The sequence below is a fragment of the Verticillium dahliae genome, genomic scaffold (assembly GCF_000150675.1).
Source record: "Verticillium dahliae VdLs.17 supercont1.15 genomic scaffold, whole genome shotgun sequence".
Classification (NCBI taxonomy): domain Eukaryota; kingdom Fungi; phylum Ascomycota; class Sordariomycetes; order Glomerellales; family Plectosphaerellaceae; genus Verticillium; species Verticillium dahliae.
The window spans coordinates 596,206-616,226 of NW_009276934.1; the positions used below are offsets into that span (position 1 = coordinate 596,206).

The window sequence follows — 20,021 nt, forward strand, 5'->3', positions numbered from 1 at the left end:
GTGGCGATGGTGCCGCCGAGTCGAGGTCGTTGATCGGGATCCCGTTGGCCTCGACGGAGTAGTACTCGGGCTTCTGAGCCGCGAGCGCCAGGATGCGCCGGCGCACGGCGGCATGCAGGAGCCGTACGCGGATTGTCGAGGCGAAGCCGTCGCCGTGCGGCTGTATGGCTGGCAGCGAGGAAGTCACCTGCAGGACGTGCTGGAATGTCTCGAGGAGACGACGCCGGGTGACGTTGACGCCGAAGCCGCCTGTGCGTGCGAGTGTCTCGACGACGCGGCGGGAACCCATACCGCCAACGAGGGATTGAAAGGCGAGCTGCTAGATGATTAGCGGAGGCTTTTGATGGCAGGCTAACACTCAGGGTGAGGCATACGGCGAATATGGCGGGCCCGGCGTAGCGGAGAAAGACGTGCTGCCCGCGTTCAATCTGGGCCCAGTCGACCCATTCGGGAACTGTCGTTACTTCTTTCCAGAGCTGGCCGAGGACCTCATCTGTGTCGGCATTGTCGCGGACGAGAGCATAGAGGTCGCGTGGCGCCTTCTTCTCGGCATCGGGAGGTGGCGTATCGCCCTTTTCGCCTGTCCTCTCGGGCGGTGAGATCTCGTCGAGCCGGTTCAGGGCTGCCTCGCCCAACTTGTCGTAGGTATAGATCATGGGCCGCATCTCTTCGGCGGTGCGGTGGTCGGCAGTCCACTTGAACTGATAGTCCCAGATCTCTCGCCACTCGGGGCCGGACTCGCGGAAGAGCCATGCCAGGCAGTTTGGCACGGCCTGCACATAGTCAGGCATGGCTTTCGAGAGGGGTGTCCCTTATGCACGGAAGAGTTTTCCGTGATGGCAGATGTGTTGGAGGGTGCAAAGCTTCAATCACGAAGACTGGCATCTATGGGCTTGATTTGGTGCTTCTCGTTGCCAGGATGGTAGGATCACGGGTGGGCCGAACCTGCCTGCGGTATTCCAAATGCTAGTGGGGCCGACTTGGTGACTTCATCGATTTTGACGATGATGGCGATGCAATACCTTGAGTGCTAGGTACATGGAATGACGCCAAAGAACAACGAAGAAGAAGGGACTAGACTCCTCGCCACGATCAGGTCCTTGTAGTCGCGGCTTTAAGAGTCGCAACCCGCGGTCGGCAGCTGGTGGTGCATGCTGCATGTAGAGAGCGGAGGTTGGCCACATGCTCCAACATGCCTGCCCACCCATCCACTCATGGCCACATCCTTGACGCACCACCTCTTTGAGCGGTGGATTGGAGCTGTCGAAGTACACTAGTGGCCATCTCCCAACAGGGACGGTCACCCGGACCCTTGGTCGTGGTCTGGGTCGAACATGTTCAAGTCACAGGAGCACGGAGCAGCCTCGGCTTGATCAAGACGGAGATCCTGCACAGGTCGTCTTTCTCACCAATCTTCAATCACAATTGTCTCGTCTTGGAAGACCACAGCACCGCCATTTTCTCAGATCATTTTCTCAGAATACGAATGTCAATCTTTCACCCTGGTAGAACCTCAGCTCCCATGCCACCTAAAAGGGAACCCGATTGCTTAGGAGCTACTTCGTTGATTTTTGTCCAAGCTAGTTGGATCTGCTATACTTCAGTATCCAGCACGCCTTTTCATCAGCAGATACGCTTGGGGTGGAACGGCGGTAATGTTATATGCATCCACCACCTTGTAGTGCCCACCCTGTAGTTCAAAATCTGCCTGTCTCACCAAGGCAAGAATCCAGGCCTTGATCTCTGCACAAGTTTCCGCACCATTAAGTCAGTAAATTTCAGAGTCATTGGATGGCGTCAAACCAAGACCAAGACGGAGCATCGGTATAGAACTTCTCACCCATAACAGCTAAAAACCGTCCAGGACATGACCATCGGCCGAGACCGAACGCCAAGTAATCTTGCCCCGCCGTGGTGGCTGACTTTCCAGTTCCGATCCAGCGTTTTGCGTCGAACTTATCCGGATCCGCTATCAGGGCTGGGGATCGGTTGGATAGGTATGTCACTGGGAATACGGGGGTACCTATCTCACGTTAGTCTGCCTTGGAACTTGCGGCCACGGATGCCAGGATAGACAGGAACCTTTCGGGATCCTATGGCCGGCCAGTTCGACATCTCGAACGGCCACCCGTACTGCATTGACAGTATCCCCCTTCATTCGTAGGACCTCCCTGACGAAAGAATCTGCCAGAGTTGCATCTTGAAGAGCCTTATATTCGGACCCGGAGCCGGACATTTCGCCCCTGACGAGAGACTCAGCCTCGTCGCGGATCGACTTCTGACAGTCAGGGTGTATTGCTAAGAAGTACGTGACCCAGACGATAATCACGGCGCTTCAAGCATGTAGATGTTAGCCGAAAAGAACAACTCAACACGTCGCAGAATCTTACGTCTGATGGACGCTACCGAATATAACGGTCAAAATCAAAATCATTATCCATAGTTTTGAGAGAAATGACACACTCCCACTGGTAGACGCATATCGGTCAACAAGATGGGAGAAGATAGTTTCGTCCTAATTTAAATAGTTAATCCGGGAACCATGAAATAATGGAAATCAGTGACAAACCTCAGGGTCGCGATGCTTTTCTCTCGACGAAATGTCTGCCCACAGCCTCCTTGCAAACACTAGGCCAATATCCAGCGGAAGGAGGATAAGTACAATCTTAGTCCTGCTTGAAAGTTAACCATGGCCAAATATCAAGGCTACTATGGTACCTACAAAGTCAAAGTGCGCCATAGTCGAGGATATTTGTGCGCCATACGTGACTCATGACGACGGAGTCCCATAAGTTCCGCAACATCGGCGCTGATATCGAGGATCCGGTTCACGTCTTCTTCATTCTGGTATGTCTGATCGGCTTGTTTAGAGAACGCTTGCTAATGATGTCCAGGTTTGAGCTTGTCAAAGTATAGACTTACGGGTCCGAGAAGGATGCGGATTGTCGCTTGCGCCATGATCCTCTTCACATGCGGCAATATATCAACGGGCTTTTCATCTTGTACCGTATTGAGAAGCTCCGAGACGCCAAGCTCGAAAACAGGCCATGCTAGTTTTGTAATGAGTTTGATTCGTTCCATTCAGCTCCGCCTGATTAACATACTTTCTTTTGCGATTGAACGCAATTTCTTCGTTGAAAGCTCTCTCACGACACTGTCAACGTCGCGGAAAAAGGTACCTCCATGGATGTAGCGCATCCAATGAATGCCGAGAATCTTTACAAGCGTTAGCAACCGCCGTTTTGTAAAAATAAAATAAAAAAATGAGGGCATCTTACTTCTTCCATCCCACGCTCAAAACTAAACGACGATTCTTCTGTAAGAACCTTCCGCGCATACTCTTGAGAAACGATATACTCTATCTGCGGGAGTAGTCAGTTTTTGAGAAAGACTGTTTCATGAACAGCCGCCACAACCTTACCATCCCGCCTGAAGGAAACGATTGGGCCATGTTCTCGTAGCGCCCTGGTCATCGACTCTGCGGTCGCGTGATAGATGTCATGATCCTGCCAGAGAGTAAGCAAATTATCCGTGCAATATCTTTGTATCTGGGTTGACCCACCGTCAGCGGAATAAAAGGAGGTAGCGGAAGCTTGGACACCTGATTAAGCCTTAGTAAAAAGGTGCTTGCGACGGAGGCAGCTCCCTGTGGAAGAACAGCCAAACCTTAGAGTTGTAAGTTCTTCGATGTATTATCCAGCCGACCGCCAGGCATGTGCATGCCACTATGACATTTTTCATGTCAGATGGGGACATGATCATGGGAACCTGAAAAGCCCAACGCATAAGAACAATTTGAGCCACAAAACACTGAGGGGAGAAAAGAACCTAGATAGCCTTGCGATGAATGGGATCAAGTGATGCTCACCGCTACCCACGGGACGCATGAACTCAAATACATGATTCTCATCCGAGTGGAGGAGGGTAGTTCTAGGACAGTCATACATTATGTCTTGCCCAACTGAGTTTGATTCTGTATGTTTCACCGAGAGATGATCGTGGTCTTATTGACTAAAAGAAACTCCAAGATTATGAGCCGCACATACCACAACAAATTGGGTGTATGAACTTGTGGATATCGAGGTGGGTTCCTAAGGAGCCACATACTGTGTCTTGTCCATCCACTTTTAGATCCTTCGTGTTCCCTTAAGAGATATCCGGTCTTTTATATGCTAACATGAACTTCAAGACTAATATTAGATCCATACAATCTCGAATTCGATACAGCAAACACCAGGCATGTCAGCATCGCCACAGCATTCCTGCCTAGACTTCTCTGGATCATACACGGATCCAACTTGTTCAACGACAATAGACTGAGGACTACGCACATTTCTACTGGATAGCCAAGTTCGCATGATCTGATGAATCCGAATGGAATATAAATACAAATAAATTGACACAAGGTATCCAAGGTGTGCGACAGACTTGAGAATTCTGCCCTCACCACGACCCACTCAAGGATCTAGGCTCCATAATTAATGACATTTTACCGCTTTTAGCCTGTTCTCATCCAGTTCTGTAAAGACATTTTGAGAAAGTTCGTTATTTCCTGTCCGCTCCAGGTTTGTGTTGAAAGAACGTCTTAGGGTTCACATAGGTTCCTCCAACCTTGTCCCATAATGACATGTACTGTCCAAAATTCAGCTTGATATTTTTGTGATGCACCGTATGGAAATGATCTCGGTCATCGTCTATATATTGAGACGTTAGCATCGGTTATGGCTGCTCTGTCGATCACATACTGCCGTAGAGGGAAATTTAGCAACATACGCAGTAAGAACGTCCATACATTGGCTGTGCAAAAGACAATCACCTGAGCAACATCCGACATTGGCCAAATAAAGCTGTAGGCATAGGTGGCCAAACTCATGAGCCACGCTTCCAGAGGATGAAACGCATATGCTGAGAACGGCGTGGGTATCACATAACTGTATGGCACTCATGTCAGCCAGTTCGCCAGTTGAGGGGGCAAAAAGTCCTCACCGATGATGCTTGCTGTGTAGTGCCCTAAACAGCAGAGGGGTATGAAATATACGATGCATCCAGTACATCCAAGTATCACTGAAGAGTAAGAAGAGGGGATACTGAGCCATCTCATACCACCAACTCGCGGAACCGAGCGGATATATCTTTGAGTAGCCTCGGATCTGAGCCGTGAAAACTGGAGCCGTTAACATGCTTCCCCAAAACAGAGTGCATAGCGAGTCCGCGATTTCATCTCGAATCTGGCTGCTACGAAATCTTGTTTGGTCTTTGGATGCCCGATCAAAGTGCCGGTAGTAACAAAACACGCCGAAGCAAAGATAGAACGACGTGGTCAAGGTCCTAAACAATCAACGTCAGATTAAAGTAAATATTTCTCGCAGAAAAAAATACATGCCAGGTCAAAAGAAAAGTGGTGATGAGTTGGCGAGGTAAACTATGTCGGCCCCAGAGATGCGGGTTCATTGCAAACTCGCAGATGTTTTGGCCCATGGGCAGTCTTCGTTGATTCGAAAACACAGGACAGGCGTAGATTTCCGTTGCTTGATGTACCAACTCATAAATCGCATCGAGGACAATAACGTCCAAATACTCAACTAGAGCCTCCATGATGCTGATCTCTAGGGGGAGAGTGAAAGTCTGAAGGCAGCCGGGGAGGAGATTAGTATTAAAGAGGTAGCACCGGACCGTCACCTAGACCAGGAACATATAATCATGACTGCCTATTCCCGAAGAATAATTACGCTTGGCGGGTACACATTTGAGCTGGTAAGTTGGGCTAAGAACCTGAATCGCACCCCGCTCTTCTAAAAGTTGCCATAGCCGATCTACGTAGCCGCAATACTGAGAAGGTGCACTTGAGATGTCGGTGTAGAATATAAAACATTGTCAAGAGTCAGCCGGTGGCGTTCCGAGATAATCTGTCTCACAGCCTGTCTGAGTATCCCCAATGCTGGGGAGGTGGTGCTTGAGATGTCGGTGTAAGATATAAAACATCTCCAATAGCCAGCCGATGGTGCTCCGAGACAGTTTCTCCATGTCTAGGCCACGCCGTGATGCTTGGATTGACATCATAGGCCAATGGCTTAACTGCAATCAAGGAGCGTGATAAATTCAGAGGCAGGTATATATGCGGACACAAGGTGCTCTACCACCCCCGCGCACGCCATGAAGGTGATTGTCTGTCTACCTACTTAGGTACCTAGTTAAGAAAACGACCACGCAATGTACGAACCAACATCAACAAAGTGGACTGATGTCTATCTGAATGAAGCAATTAGTCTTCTACTTATCACCACGTGCCCCCTGTTTCTCCTCTTTTACTGGATTACGTACCAAGATTTCGGCGTATCGATTTCATCAAGCGCAGAAGCTTTGATCTCTGACGGAATACTCAACTTTCTAGCGCGCTGCCCACGCCCAACAGTAGCCTCTACCACGGCGTATGCGGCCTGGGTTCTTTCGCAAGCAGCTCTGTATCACGCCCTACCCGGTCCGCTTCATCGGGGACCACGAACTCCTGGGGGAAGACAACTGTTGTACAGGTTAAATGGATTTTATGCCTGGATGCTTACCATTGGCTTCGCTGCAGTGGCGACCTTTGGCAGGTTGATCGACCCAACGTATATCGCCAGACACTGGGGTGATCTGCTTGCAACCGCAAATGTGTACTGTGCTGCACTCATTGTTATTTTTTACGTCAAGGCTCGTCTTAAGCCAGATAACGCCGGCGAGACATTACTCACAGGTCGGCAATGGCCTCTCGCATACCCATGTTTGGCGCTAATTTTCATCCCTTAGGTCATTTCTGGTATGACTTGTTCAATGGAGGGGAGCTCCATCCCCGAACGGGGGTCTTGTTTGATTGGAAGCACTTCAATGCCAGTCGAACGGGAGGACTTTTGCTCTGGACCTTAATGTTTGTCCCTCATCCCCTCTGACATATCCGTGATCCACATTGATGTAAACAACTCCTATCATTTTTAAACGGCCTCAAGCAGTAAAATCCAGGGGGAGCCAGAGATGAGTGCTGACCTCGGTGCTAGCGACCTCTCCTTCGTTGCGTTTCAATATCAGTTGCACGGCGTCGTTACCAACGCAATGATCATGGCAACAATTTTCCGGGGGATCATTGTAGGAGAGTATTTTTATTTCGAAAACTGGTAAGCACTCCTAGTTGAACTGGTGACATCAAGGCACTAAGTCAAACCTATTTTCAATCTGTTAGGTTCTTTGAAACACTGGATGGGGCTCATGAGCGTTTCTCTTTTTACAGCATTTATGGCTTTGCTGCCATTATGCCACAGATTTGGACACTCCAAACTCAGTATCTTGCCCGCTACCCGGTAGACCTGTCCAACGCGATGACCATAGCCGTGACCACTGCCTTCGCTGCGGGGTGGGTCCTGAATCACGATGCGAACCGTCAGAAAAGCAACTGTCGAGAAATGGCTGGTAATTGCCTCATCTGGGGGAGGGAAGCCCAGTTCCTTGAAGCAACGTATCAGACGGTGGACGGGAAGAAACATCGCACCGTCTTATTATACTCAGGTATGAACCCAGGATTGCCCTCATTAATCCACAAAACCCGGTCCATCCTCCAGCTCATCCATCTTGGCGTTATGTCTAACATGGTTGATCAGGATGGTGGGGAGTAGTACGTCACGCCAACTACGTCGGAAGCCTCCTATATACTTGGGCGTCTTGCGCGGCTTGTGGAGCTGGACACTTCTTCCCATACACAGAAGCACTTCTTGTTACGGCTACGGTTGTACATCGTTGTTTTCGTGACGAAGCGAGGTGTAAAGAGAAGTACGGGGACACGTGGGATGAATACTGTAAGATTGTGAAGTGGAGAATGATTCCAGGAATATTCTAGGCAATTTTGCAGGCTGCACCTAATGCGAGCCGCGACATTATTCCTACTTGAATTTTGGTCGCAAGCGGCCTAAAGGTGTTGTAGAGCATGCATAAGAACAGTTCGTCACAGACGCAAGACAAGATTCATTTGTGTTTTTGTGTTATGAGTTTCAGCACTTACACGGCCTTGGTCAAGTGCCGTCTCAGCTTGCTCCGGTTGCTTGTGCATAGAATTTCGCAAATAGTATAGAATTTCGCAAACAGTATTCGTAGCACAACTGTAGAGATCACTACAAACGTCTTTAGTAATTTCAGAACATCGTCAATGTACTCAGCAGCCAGAGTCTTATTCAAACCTTGGAGCAAAGAATCGCTTACTTCGATGCCTCATTCATGAAACCTAGCCAAACTACGACTCAAAACGCTCCTAAGGTGCAATGAAAAGCTTAATCAAAGTCTTTTGTTTCTCATCAAACATTCATGGCTTTGGGCATACTTTTAGTTGCTCTGACCTCGGCTACCAACAGATTTCACCCCAAGCGTCGATTCAGCCATGACTTCATTTACTCGTCCCTCGTATCTTCTGCTATCTCTATCCATGGATATGATTTGTATATATTTCGACAACTGAGAGAATGTTGTATAGTATATCCGTATCTCTGGTCTACGCTTATTATTAGCACGGTGTCACAGGGACCCAGCACTGTTACGTCAATGGCAACCTGTGTGTCGCCATGACCGCATTGCAATGTCAATGTTCCCCTTCTGCCTCTTTCTCTCGAGTACGTAGTCTTGAGTTGATTGTATTAGTGCTAGACATCTCCATAAGAAGTCAGAACAGCTTCTATTTTACAGCTTGCGGGAAGTCTTGCAGAACTGGACACCATTGGGAATATTTAGCTCGGAGTAATGAAAACACAACACATTCGAGTTGCATGACAGAGGGTTTGACCCGGAGTATTGGGTCCCAATGTACGTACGTACCGAGCCATTAAAATTGACTGCAAATTAGTGCATCAAACGTTCGACGTAAAACTATTGGAGAATTGCTTCTTACGGAGCCGTAGTTCGATATCTTTCTAACGAAGGTCGGACACTACCTCGTGCACAGGGATTCTTTACGTCACATTCCGCGCAACAAAGGCCAAACTCAAAAAGTTTAAAACGACTTCACAGCACCAGGCCCCAGCTGCTGTGCATTGCAGAATGTGCAATGCAATGTAGCCTGCTGAGCAAAAGTGGTTCGATTCAGCGAGTAGCCTTCGAACATCAAGGTGCTGTCGACTGGTGCATTTGTTCCTTTTTGGGAGCATCTCGAATCAATGAGGTGCTGTCTCAACGATGCATGTCGGATTGCCGTTTCGGGAATTTCCGCACTACTTCGCACATGTCGTTACTCAACGCGACTTTGGGTCTGGAAGAAACCCCAAAGAGGAATAAACCGGGTATGCCATCGAATGCTATACTATGGAATACCCGTTTACAACCTTGACGCGCTTTGTGCCCGTACTCGTACAGGATATGCCATTTTCAGGTTCACCTGCGAACCCGATTCATTCGGCGCTCCTCAAGCCGGGTCCGGTTCTCTGTATAACATGCTCGTCTGGGCTTTCAGGACTTTGACTGGATTCATTCGACCAATATGACGTGCATGCACGTAGCTCTCTGCCGAGATTTGTCATGTACGAGTGGCGGTCTATGAAATGCAGACCAGAAGGAAACGGCGCGGAGAACTCAATCGATCATCTTAGTATTTGGAACGTATAAAAAATGATCAGTGCCCTGCGTCTTTGAGCAGCCTTCGAGAGTAGAGAGAAATCTATTTTAAATACTTAGAATAAAATGACGGTTCAGGATCAGCTATCAAGAGCAATGACGCCAGATGCAGGCTCAAGCTCAGCAGGTACATCTGCCTCAACTCCGTGGCTGGACCTCACTCCATAAATACCTCCAGAGCGCTAGCTCATAGACATCACAGGCCATTTTCAAGAATCGACAGGCGAGGAATTGACGTATCCAGAGCGTGGCCTGGACGCATGGCTAGTTGTGCTTGGCGCCTGGTGCGCCATGATCCCTCCATGGGGCTGCTCAACACCATGGCTATGCTTCACGCCTACGTGTCCAAGAATCAGCTGTCACACATATCACAATCAGCGAGTGGCTGGATATTCAGCATCTACGCATTTCTGCTATACTTCTGTGGGGCTCGGTTGGCAAGTCACCCCAGAAGGAGAAAAAAAGCAGGATGAAAACAATGAGTGATCTGCAAACTCCCTCCATGCAGGCCCAATCTTCGACGCACACAATGTTGACATGTTGCTCATTCCCCAAGCATCGGCATCGTAGCCTCAGTCATGGCCCTAAGTTTGTCGATGGGTAAGCGCGCCTCCTTTCAAGTTCGACTCATCCTTGCACATGTTGACCGGCGTAGAATACTACCAGTTTATCCTATCGTTCGGTGTGCTCGGCGGAATCTCAGCATCCCTTCTCTTCCATCCCAGTATCGCAGCTATAGGGCACTGGTTCAATGAGCGGCGAGCCCTCGCCACAGGTATTACCTGCACAGCAGGGGGACTTGGAGGCATTGCCTTCCCCTTGATCATTCTCTACTCTGCGCCCCATATTGGATTTGGATGGTCTATGCGCATCATTGGCTTCATCTGTACAGCTTCGTGTCTCGCCGCATGCTTTCTCATCGAGAAAAGATTGCCGCCAAACCGGTCGGGGGGTTCGTGGATCGATCTCAAGGCGCTACGGGATCCGAAATTCGGCGTGACGACATTGGCCGTCTTCTGTGTTGAGTTTGCCTGCTTTATTCCCTACACCTACATCTCATCCTACGCAATCCATGAGGGCATGGGGGCCGAGTCCGCCTATCTCCTCAACACCCTACTCAACGCAGGCGCCGTCCTCGGCCGAGCGCTCCCTGGATACGTTGCCGACAAATACGGCGTATTCAACATCATGTCCATCACAGTGATCGTATGCACGGTCATCATTTACGGTTTATGGTTAACATCAGGAGGTAACGAGGCTATGATTCAGGCTTTCACTGTCCTTTTCGGGTTCTGGTCCGGCGCCGCCATCAGTCTGACTCCAGTCTGCATTGGTCGGGTTTCCGAGACGAAGGATCTGGGTAAGCGTAGCGGCACAGCTTTCTGTGTATCGAGCTTTGCCGGCTGGGCCGGTATTCCCATTGCAGGCGCCATTCTGGAGGCGAATGGTGGATCCTACAGAGGCTTGATATTGCTCACCGGTGGTTTCTACGTGGCCACCTCGATAGCATTTGTCGGCGCGAGGGGCGTCACGGGTGGCTGGCGTCTCAAGGCTGTGGTATAATTCTTGGGGGATCGAGTACTTCACTTGTATATTTCGAGGCCCAAAGACAAGAAAGAGTCGGAAACAGGCATAAAGCCTTCAAAGTCTTGTAAGATAGATGTACGGAACCTTGCACAGACCGATACTAGCATTATCAATCCATTGCAATCTAATGTCTCAAATAAAACCCTGTCCCTGACATCTTTCTTGCTGCCATGGATAGAGTACAAAACCTGGGGATGCCTTCGCCATTTCACCAATCTCGTTGAAGTCTATTCAAAGCATTGCTCCGATTTTACAGAGGAGGAACGAGACTGCGGAGGGTTGGACCGACCAGGTAACAAATGAGGTGTAGGATGACTGGTTGAGGATCATAGTGCAGTAATACCGTACCATGTCAACTACAGCAGCTTTGCAGATGGAGACAGGTAAAGTGAAAATTCGTGGAAACGAATGGAAGCTGTCGAGTCCTTTGTTCATCCGCTGCCTATACTCAATCTCCAGGAAGGCATCCCTTAAGAGTGCCTTGCTCGATACAAACACTAGACGTCTATTGTCCTTGGTCAAGTTTGCGTGGCGCTTTGTAGCGATGCATCAAGTTACCGGAGGACATGAGTAAATTATATTTGTAGGGTTACGGCGGAGCATTCTCATGTGGTGGACTGCAAAGTGCAGCATATAGTATTGCTGTTGCTTTTTGTTCATGGATGCATGTACCCTGGTGACTTATTTACATTTGCCCTGATATTAGACGCCATTATTCGTAGATCATGTCCTGTCGTTACGACTCTACTCCGACTTGCCACCGAAACCCTTGCCGCCGTCGCGACCAGGACCGCTGGCCACGCGCAGGACGTAGGCACCGCGCTCAAACGTGTTGACGACGATGTAGCCAGAAGGGAACTGGAAGTTGCCCCAGGTGCCGACAAACTCGAGCGAACCACCAGCGGCGTCGTCCTCGGGGTGCATGTCGAAGAAGGCGAGCTTCTCGACCTTGCTGCCGTCGGGGTGGGTGGAGATGGAGCTGACATCGGTGACCCGGACACCGGCGCCGTAGTTTGACTGGAACATGATGCCGTCCTCGATGTAGAGGTTGTGGTCAATACCGACGTGATCGGTGTTCTTGAAGAAGCCGGTGTACTTGGGGTTGCGGAGGTCGCTCAGGTCGGCAATGTGGGTGATGGGGATGCCGTCGGCAGCCTCGCCGACACCCTCAAACTCATCGAGCTCATCGTTGAAGAGCACAAACTGGTGCCAGTTGCGCTCCGTCCACCAACCCTGGTGGGTGTAGGTGGCGCCAGGGTACGCCAGGCGGCCAAGCATCTCAGAGTTGGCCTTGTCGGTCGAGTCCCAGATGGTGACGCTGTCCTCGTTGTAGGCGACGCAGATGTTGCGGCCCTTGAAGCGAGTGTCGGGGCCGTTGTAGGTCACGCACTGAGCGTCGTGGGTGTAGCCGTCGGAGCTGGCGCAGCCGGGCTTGGTCGGGTTGGCGGGGTCGGAAAGATCGATGTACTCCAGACCAGCCGCGCAGGTCTGGTTACGGGGCTGGGCACCGACGGCGATGGCGTACTCGTTGTCCCAGTCGATGACAACGTTGTGAGCACGACCGATGGGGAGGTCATCGAACAGGCCGACGAGGTCGGTCTTAGGGTCAAACTTGATGGGCTTGGCCGGGTCGATGGCAGCGACCTTCTTGAGGTCGAAGATCTGGATGTTGTGGCCAACAGCCTCAGAGCCAATGATGGCGAAGTCCTTCAGCACACGGATCTCGCGCCATGAGGAGCCGATAGGGTCTTGCGAGGGCAGACGGCCGAGGTAGGTCAGCTTTCCCTTGTCGGAGACCTCGACAAAGGCAGTGCCAGTGTGTTGGCCGATGAGGGCAATCTGGCGGCCATCGGGGGCAACCCAACCCCAAATGGAGGAGCCACGTCGGTTGGGGAACCTCGGGTCGGCCTCGCCACCGCCCATATCGTTGTGGTTGAGGAAGTCGTAGAGGTCCATCTACTGTGTATTAGCCCAAGCCATCGACAGAGGCAGTGTAATCCTTAAGTAAGGCAAAATAAGGCAACTCACGTTCTTGCAGCGGAACGTCTGCATAGGGTTGCCCTTCTCAGCGACAGCGGTGCCACACTTGCCGCACGCAAGCTTGTCCTCCTTGATCTTGGGGTCGAGCTTGTCCCAGGTTGCCCATGAAGGCCACTGGCTGGAGTTGAGAGCGCCAGCAGCTTCTAGAGCGTCCCATTGAGACTGGAAGGACATTAGTCGTTGTGTCTCAAGACAGTTCGGAGTAAGGTAGCTCAAAGGCATGACTTGCGTTCTTGAGATCCATGATCCTCTGGTGAACCTCGCCGGAATCATACTGATCCTTGCGGAAATGGGCGGCGCTCGCCACCGCGGGCAGCAGCATCAAAGCAGACGTGACCTTCATCTTGGGCAGCTCAATTGAGAAGAATGGAGGATAAAGCGGTGGTGCAGAGCGTAAGTGCGCAGAATTGCACGCTGTTGCTGGGTGGTTTTATATCATGTTGCACTGCGGCGCCCTTGTCGCCAAGCAAAAACTCGACTGCCGGATTCAGTAGGTGATCAGCAAGGGACTTCCAGAACTTGAGATCGAAATTAAGAATGCCACCTTCCGTATTCGCTGTAGTGACGGGCCAAGACTGCTTACCCCGCGCACAGCCAAGACTCTTAAGATGACCCAAGATGACCGACGTTGTTATCTCGCCATTGGGTTTCCTATTCGAGATATGATGTTCCGTCCAAGACATGCGGCCATCAAGGCGGCAGTGCAATCTAGCCAATGCCGGAATCGAAGCTACGAGCGCCGGCAACACCCCTGCAGAATACCTTATTTTGCAGGTGTTTATTCGGCGGAGCCCATTCAACCGGTACCCACGTGCTGTTGCTCCATCGCAGTCGACGCGATTGCGACAGCAAGGTGCCCAACCTTGCCAACTCATGCAGTGCACTCGTAAGTGGTGGCAATGGTGCCCCGATCCCGTTAGATGGGGAGGGCCTTGTCAACAGTCCCCGCACAGCTCAGTCGATTTGCCCAATTGCGGAAGCTCGGTCATGCCCCTGACACAAACAGCCAGTCTCGACGACCAGGAGGTGCCTTGTCTTTCTCGAGTGGTTGGGATACGTGAGGCTGATATGTCATTGATACGGTTCTTCGGGTTGGGCTGGCCTAAGTTATTAGTGTGATGCAACCATGGAGCTGTTTCCAGGAAACTGACATGCCTCACCCTGGTTTCCCGAAAGCACCGCTAATCCTACATACGTTTTCATCTTGCACACTTTTTGAGCGTTCTGTATCTTTTTGATGGGGAATAAAGGAAACCATGTTGTAAGATAACGATACTCACGGAATCCGTTAGCATTCTATATTGTTGTGAGGCTTCTTGAACAATCTCTAAACATTGGTCATAGTGCAGACAGTGGGATAGAAAGGCTACCGCTTCGATATTATGGAGTTTCAAGATGAGTGGCTGAGCATTGATTGTCAAGATAGCATATCGATGGCATTTGGAAGTCAGCCAGCAACGCATGTTGTCACTTGCGCAAAGCAGCCGACCCAAGAATGAGCCCTTTCTTTGCAAATTTGAATTCTTTTGACTGGGCGGTGACAGGCTTCCATGGAAGCTGTTCCGTTCTGCTCAGTGTAGCTCGATGACTGTAACTGTCAGGCGACCCCGCGGAGCCGCCATGCGGGGGTCGGCCAGGGGCTAGGGGCTACGAGAAACGTATACATGTAGGCTACGGAGGGCCAGAATTCAGATGTTGACATTCTGCTTTGATTACCTGATTCTCTCATGGCTTTCGCTCCGCATAGGTTGTAGCTCATTTGCCCTATTAGGGTGATTGATTCAAAACAGGATGAACGTTCTCTCGGCATGACTTCCTGGATGAGTGGGCTTGGTTCTAAACATGAAGCCCAGCATCGAAGAGTCTAAGTATTGGCATTCATAACAATCACAGCGAAGAAGCTCAGCCACACTTGCAATCGTGGCGACACTGCAAATCGTTGTAGATTATCATGCATTTAAATAGTCTATGTAAGAACTGAGGTATCACCTGGTGCCCCACCTGCCGGATCTGATCTTCAGGACGTCGTCTGTCGCAGCTCCGGCAAGCTCAAGCTTCCTGATTCCCCACTCGAAACGACCATTGCTTTCCGACAATGTTCTGCTCGCCAAACCCGGCAACACTGCATCGCAACGACGCTGATTGAGGACCTCGGCACGATAAAGCATCAAAAGTCGAGTCCGGTTACAAAGCAGTGACCAAAGCACACCTGGCCGCCTTGGGCTTCGCCACTTCTTCCTCCACCCAAGTCACCAACACGCCAGCTTTCCAAGTGGTCTGAACACCCAAAGCCGCCGCCATGGACCCCGCGATACCCTCGAACGACGATGTCGTGCCTCCTCTCCGACCAGACGAGCCTGCGAGTCCAGAATCCGAAGACGCCCTCATGATGCAAGCCATGGGCTTCGCTGCCTTCGGCGGCGACGGCAGTCATCCTTCCAAGCGCCGCCGCTACAACCCCCGAACAGACAATGCCGTTGTCGGCGTTCCCGATTTTGCTGCTCCGACCGGCGCGAACGCCACGGCCGTCGCAGAGCGACAACAAGACGGGCTGAACGAAGACGAGATTGACCTGGACCAAGATGACGATGAAGGCGCGCCGCTGGACCTGGGCGATGCACCTGCCCTCGCGGGAGCGCAGGCGCAAATCGAGGAGATGCTGGCGCAGGAGGGCGGCGGTCACGCGACGTTGCCAAGTCGACCAAATCCGGCGTATGGGTTACAGGTCGGCCGAGGCGGGCGGGGACAAGGCAGGCGGGGAGGGCATCGGCAACAGGAAGACCGGGGAGAACCGGCAAAACCATGGTGGGATGGATACTACGACGCCTGGTCCAACGAGAATCCATGGAAAGCCCTGGAGGAGAAGGCCGGGCTCGCCTCAAAGGGCACGTGGATCGCGAGAGGTGTCAAGAACGCCACAGTCTGAGCCACCTTCGTCGATCTATGGGAGGACAAAACAGCGCCGGCGGAAAGCAGATGTGCCACAGGTCTTCTCCGAGCACGCAGAAACTCTTCACGTATGTCACAACATCACGTGATCGACACAGACATGCTGTCAATATCCAGCCACTTGACAAGCGTCAAGCTCATCACATGACACCCAACCGTCTTCCAGACGTCCAAGGAAACCATGGAACGGTATCAGCTGCGCCGGGGCACGATCTGCGAGACGAGATCTGATGTTACCACGGGACAGCGCAGATGGAGACACAACATGTCACAGCTCGGCCAACAGCAAGCAGCCTAGGGAAGGGGCTTGCCTCAACCGAAACAGAAAACAACGCCGAATTTGATTACTGATACGTCTGAGGAAACACGATGAGAACCGCCCATGCCGTCCCCAGTCCAGCCTACCGTCCAGTTGATACGAGAACCCCGCGTGCGACGGTTAGGGGACCGCTACCGTTCCCCGTCCGCGGGCACATCATGCAGGCCTCGACTCTCTCGACATCACTTATGTCCTGGAGGGGCACTATCATACCCTGCCGGCGGCCCAATGGAGTCAAGTCATCAGAGGTGTATCGTGCATCGGAACACTGCCTCTTCTCCCCTCGATTTAGTCACTCTACCGTTTGGTCCTGTCATCCCAGGCTCGGGGACTCGTGAGCTCTCGCCGACCCACCACCATACATGGAGGGAGGCGTCCTTTTAGCAGACTCATCCGTCAATATCATCTTCATCCAATCATAACTCATACCCCGCGTTCCGCGACATCAAAACCAGCCCCCCCGCCCGGAAGATGCACACGCCCAACCACCCCCCTTCAGCCCGGTCACTACATAATGACCCCCCTCCCTTCTACGATACCACCCCCCCACTCCGTGCCGCCTTTTCTCTCCCCTGCGCAAGTCAGGGGCTCTGCAGCGCCGGATCTCTCCCCTCCAATTCGTGTGCGTGTGTGGGCAGAGGCCCAGCTAGCCGCTGCCACGCCCCCCAACAGGGCTGGCGAGGGAAATAAGGAGGGGTTGAGCCGTAAAAGCAGCGTGAGTTCGGGCGGCTATGCAGGTTGCGGACGCGGTCCGCTGCGCGTCATCTCACACATGCACACCCGCACCGACAGGCACACATACACACACACCACACACCCCTCCAACCCGCTTTTCCTGTCAACGTCGTCCCGCTCTGCTGGGAACGTCGACTGCTGTGACTGTCTTGGCTTGCTTTTGAACCGATGAACTCCCGCCCCCACCTCCTCCAGCCGAGTGAGGGGGGGCGTGCTGTAAAGAAATGGCCGCAAGCGCGGCGTGTCGAAATAAGTCGTAGAAACCAGTGACCAAGTGTGGCGTCCCCACTCGAGGTTCCTGCAAAAAGGGCCGCAGATCGCTCGCTTTCGCGAATGGCATGTACTATTCGACAAGGGTAGTAGAAAGAAGGAATAACACGCTAGAAAAATCAGTGATCCGAGTTGCTGGGAATGCGGCTCTGCCGTGGGGTTCGACATCAGTCGACCCCAGGATCCCTGCCCGCTCGCCGTGAATGCTCGGGCCATAACAGAGAAGTCTAGAAAGCGTCGGGCGAGGGATACCTCGCGCGCGCCTTGCTGTACTCCTTGGTGTGCTTTCGTGAGGTCTTGGACTTGAGAGACCTGCAGAGTTGCAAATGTCAGTCGGGATTGCTCGATTCATCAGAATTCATCCTGCCAATCGCCGGATCTCCAGATCTGACGCCGATCTGAATTCTCCTAACGATCGATCCCGGACGTTGGAGAAAAAGGGGCAGGCAACGTACGAGACTTTCTTCTGCGTCCACTCGAGGTTGTTGCGCACGTCTTGGGCGTCGCGGTAGCCCTCGTTGAAGCGCTCGCGCGTCTTTGCCAGGCGAGCCTGCGCCTTGGCCTGCAGGTCGAGGAGCTCGCGGTGCTTGGCATTGAGCTTCCCAGATCTGGTTCGCGTCAGATTTAATTCCTTCATTGACACACTTCTTCTGGCTCCACCGTGTGGACGTCTTGAGAGAAGACGAGGGGTGAAAACTCACGTCTGTGCCTGGATGGCAATGTTGCGGTCGAGCGGGATGGGGTCGAAGGACTGGGCGAAGCGATCCTGCATGTACTCATTAAAGTCGACGCCCGAGGCCGAGTGGACGGTGTCAAAGTCGCCGCTGTTGCTGCCGGCGTAGCTCGAGTTGGCGACCGAGTAGCCGCTGGGCTGGCTGTAGGAGTGACCGGTGCCAGAGCTGACGGACTCGTCGACTTCAGGGGGCGAGACGGAGTAGGTATTGTGGTAGTCGTAGTCCTGGCCCTTGGAGGAGATGGGCATGGGGATGGAGTAGGAGTAGGAGTGGGTGTAGTGTGTCGACATGGTGGGTGGTGGGTTGTGGGGGTGTTTGGTCAGGGGGTATGGGAAGGTATGGTCTTGGACTGGTGGGTGCTAGGATGTGAACAAGGTAGTGGAGAGAGAAGTTGAGTATGATGTTGGAAGTTGAGAAGACAGTGTTCGGGAGACAAGTATGGCTTCAGTGGGATGTCCTGAGAAGGTGATAAGGAAGGAAGAAGAAAGAAAACATTCAAACCACCTCAAGTTCTCGCCTTTTATAGTTTTTCGGGGCCCCTTCCTCGGCCATGCTTTCGAGTCCTGAGGATAACTCGTCATGCTTGATTCGTCTGAGTACTTTACCCATCATCTCCCGACACTGACCCCGCTCGATAGAGCCCGCCATGATGTGATGGCTTGTACCAACGAACGGACAACGGGAGCGAGGGAAGGCCGGTGACGGGCGAAACGCCATTGATGGTTGGCTTCGGGAGATGCCAGTGACCTTCGACGTATGTGGGCAAGAGAGGGGTTGGATGCGGGATCCCTGCCCTAAGTGGTATCTCTTCGTTAGTCGACATGCTTGGAGGGGGCGTGGAGGTCCAAACGGAAGTGCAGAAGAAACACCATGAAGGGATCGTGATGGAGGGGTGACTGGTGGGGCAGCCAACGACGACGGGGGGAGGGGCAACGGAGACGGGCTAAAGCATGGGCAGGGGGTGGGACAGAACTGGATGGCTCGGGTGGGAGACTGGCTCTTCTCTCTCCCCCTTTGCGCGGGATATCACGAGCAGAGGTTCTGCATATGCCGAGAGGCGAATATCATGGTTGGCATTGGCCGAGGAGGTCCACGATGGCGTGGAGGTGTGGTCCAGGAGGGGCAAGAGATCTGTCTGGACCGGTTCATCACATTGCAAAAGACACAAACGAGGGGGGCCGAGCAGACAGATACACAGAACACGGGCAGGGGTCAGAAAAGACTCGGTCTAAAGCAAAGGAAGGCAAAGTGTGAAAGTGGGCTAGCCTGGCGTTGTGAAAAGCGGCAAGGGTGAAGATGGAAGGTTGATACTAACAAGGTGCGTCGTTGGGAAAAGTGAGGTAAGGGGAGAGGTAAGGTAGGGTAGGGTGCCTGTAAGACAGCGCCGCACGGCATGACACCACAGCAAAGCATAGCATGGCATGGCATAGCATGGCATGGCATGACATGACACGACAAGGGGCTCTGTGGACGGAGGGGACGGGCCCCGGAGTGAGCGTATAAGTGGCTTCGCCCTGGAGCGAGACGTTTGTGCTTCACGCCGAGCCAAGGTAAAGTTAGGAAAGGGTCGCGAAGAAGTTGAGAGCGAGTGGCGTCAGAACAGGTGTGGTGGGTGGGTGGATGAGCAACAGCAAGAGAAGGAGACAGTTGAACAAGGTAGCCGGAGATGACATCCGTCTTTCGGCTCTAGGCACCGGCAGAAAGGGGATGCTGACCGTCGAGGATATTGACTCAGATGTACAGTTGCACCGAGCTGCCATGCCGGT

General features: G+C 52.2%; 7 protein-coding genes across 7 annotated transcripts in view; 3 read left to right on the top strand and 4 right to left on the bottom strand.

Moving 5' to 3' along the window:
* VDAG_07073 (uncharacterized protein) overlaps positions 1-791 on the bottom strand; it is a gene marked incomplete at both ends in the record, with an annotated part of 1,538 nt that extends 747 nt beyond the window's left edge. The window contains 2 exons of the mRNA XM_009655978.1: positions 56-316; positions 375-791. Coding sequence (XP_009654273.1) covers positions 56-316; positions 375-791 — 678 coding nt within the window. The remainder of the gene's footprint in view (positions 1-55; positions 317-374) is intronic.
* A 1,232-nt stretch (positions 792-2,023) lies between these two features.
* On the bottom strand, positions 2,024-3,451 carry VDAG_07074 (uncharacterized protein; the record flags this gene model as incomplete). The annotated part of the gene is made up of 8 exons (XM_009655979.1): positions 2,024-2,333; positions 2,391-2,515; positions 2,570-2,672; positions 2,723-2,853; positions 2,923-3,050; positions 3,105-3,216; positions 3,279-3,362; positions 3,422-3,451. 8 exons carry the CDS (start codon positions 3,449-3,451, stop codon positions 2,024-2,026), a joined length of 1,023 nt encoding a protein of 340 aa, XP_009654274.1.
* A 2,695-nt stretch (positions 3,452-6,146) lies between these two features.
* On the top strand, positions 6,147-7,864 carry VDAG_07075 (7-dehydrocholesterol reductase; the record flags this gene model as incomplete). The annotated part of the gene is made up of 5 exons (XM_009655980.1): positions 6,147-6,733; positions 6,787-6,904; positions 7,014-7,148; positions 7,262-7,536; positions 7,731-7,864. The coding sequence occupies exons 1-5, from the start codon at positions 6,211-6,213 to the stop codon at positions 7,862-7,864; spliced, it is 1,185 nt and encodes a 394-aa protein (XP_009654275.1). The 5' UTR covers positions 6,147-6,210.
* Positions 7,865-10,199: 2,335 nt separating this feature from the next.
* Positions 10,200-11,184, top strand: VDAG_07076 (uncharacterized protein; the record flags this gene model as incomplete). Its single annotated transcript, XM_009655981.1, has 2 exons — positions 10,200-10,221; positions 10,277-11,184. 2 exons carry the CDS (start codon positions 10,200-10,202, stop codon positions 11,182-11,184), a joined length of 930 nt encoding a protein of 309 aa, XP_009654276.1.
* A 768-nt stretch (positions 11,185-11,952) lies between these two features.
* VDAG_07077 (uncharacterized protein) lies at positions 11,953-13,591 on the bottom strand (the record flags this gene model as incomplete). The annotated part of the gene is made up of 3 exons (XM_009655982.1): positions 11,953-13,164; positions 13,237-13,410; positions 13,508-13,591. 3 exons carry the CDS (start codon positions 13,589-13,591, stop codon positions 11,953-11,955), a joined length of 1,470 nt encoding a protein of 489 aa, XP_009654277.1.
* Positions 13,592-15,547: 1,956 nt separating this feature from the next.
* Positions 15,548-16,174, top strand: VDAG_07078 (uncharacterized protein; the record flags this gene model as incomplete). The annotated part of the gene is made up of 1 exon (XM_009655983.1): positions 15,548-16,174. The coding sequence occupies one exon, from the start codon at positions 15,548-15,550 to the stop codon at positions 16,172-16,174; it is 627 nt and encodes a 208-aa protein (XP_009654278.1).
* A 1,574-nt stretch (positions 16,175-17,748) lies between these two features.
* On the bottom strand, positions 17,749-18,953 carry VDAG_07079 (uncharacterized protein; the record flags this gene model as incomplete). The annotated part of the gene is made up of 3 exons (XM_009655984.1): positions 18,223-18,953; positions 17,977-18,129; positions 17,749-17,833 (listed from the first exon to the last, which is right to left on the bottom strand). The coding sequence occupies exons 1-3, from the start codon at positions 18,543-18,545 to the stop codon at positions 17,749-17,751; spliced, it is 561 nt and encodes a 186-aa protein (XP_009654279.1). The 5' UTR covers positions 18,546-18,953.
* Between the last annotated feature and the right edge of the window lie 1,068 nt (positions 18,954-20,021).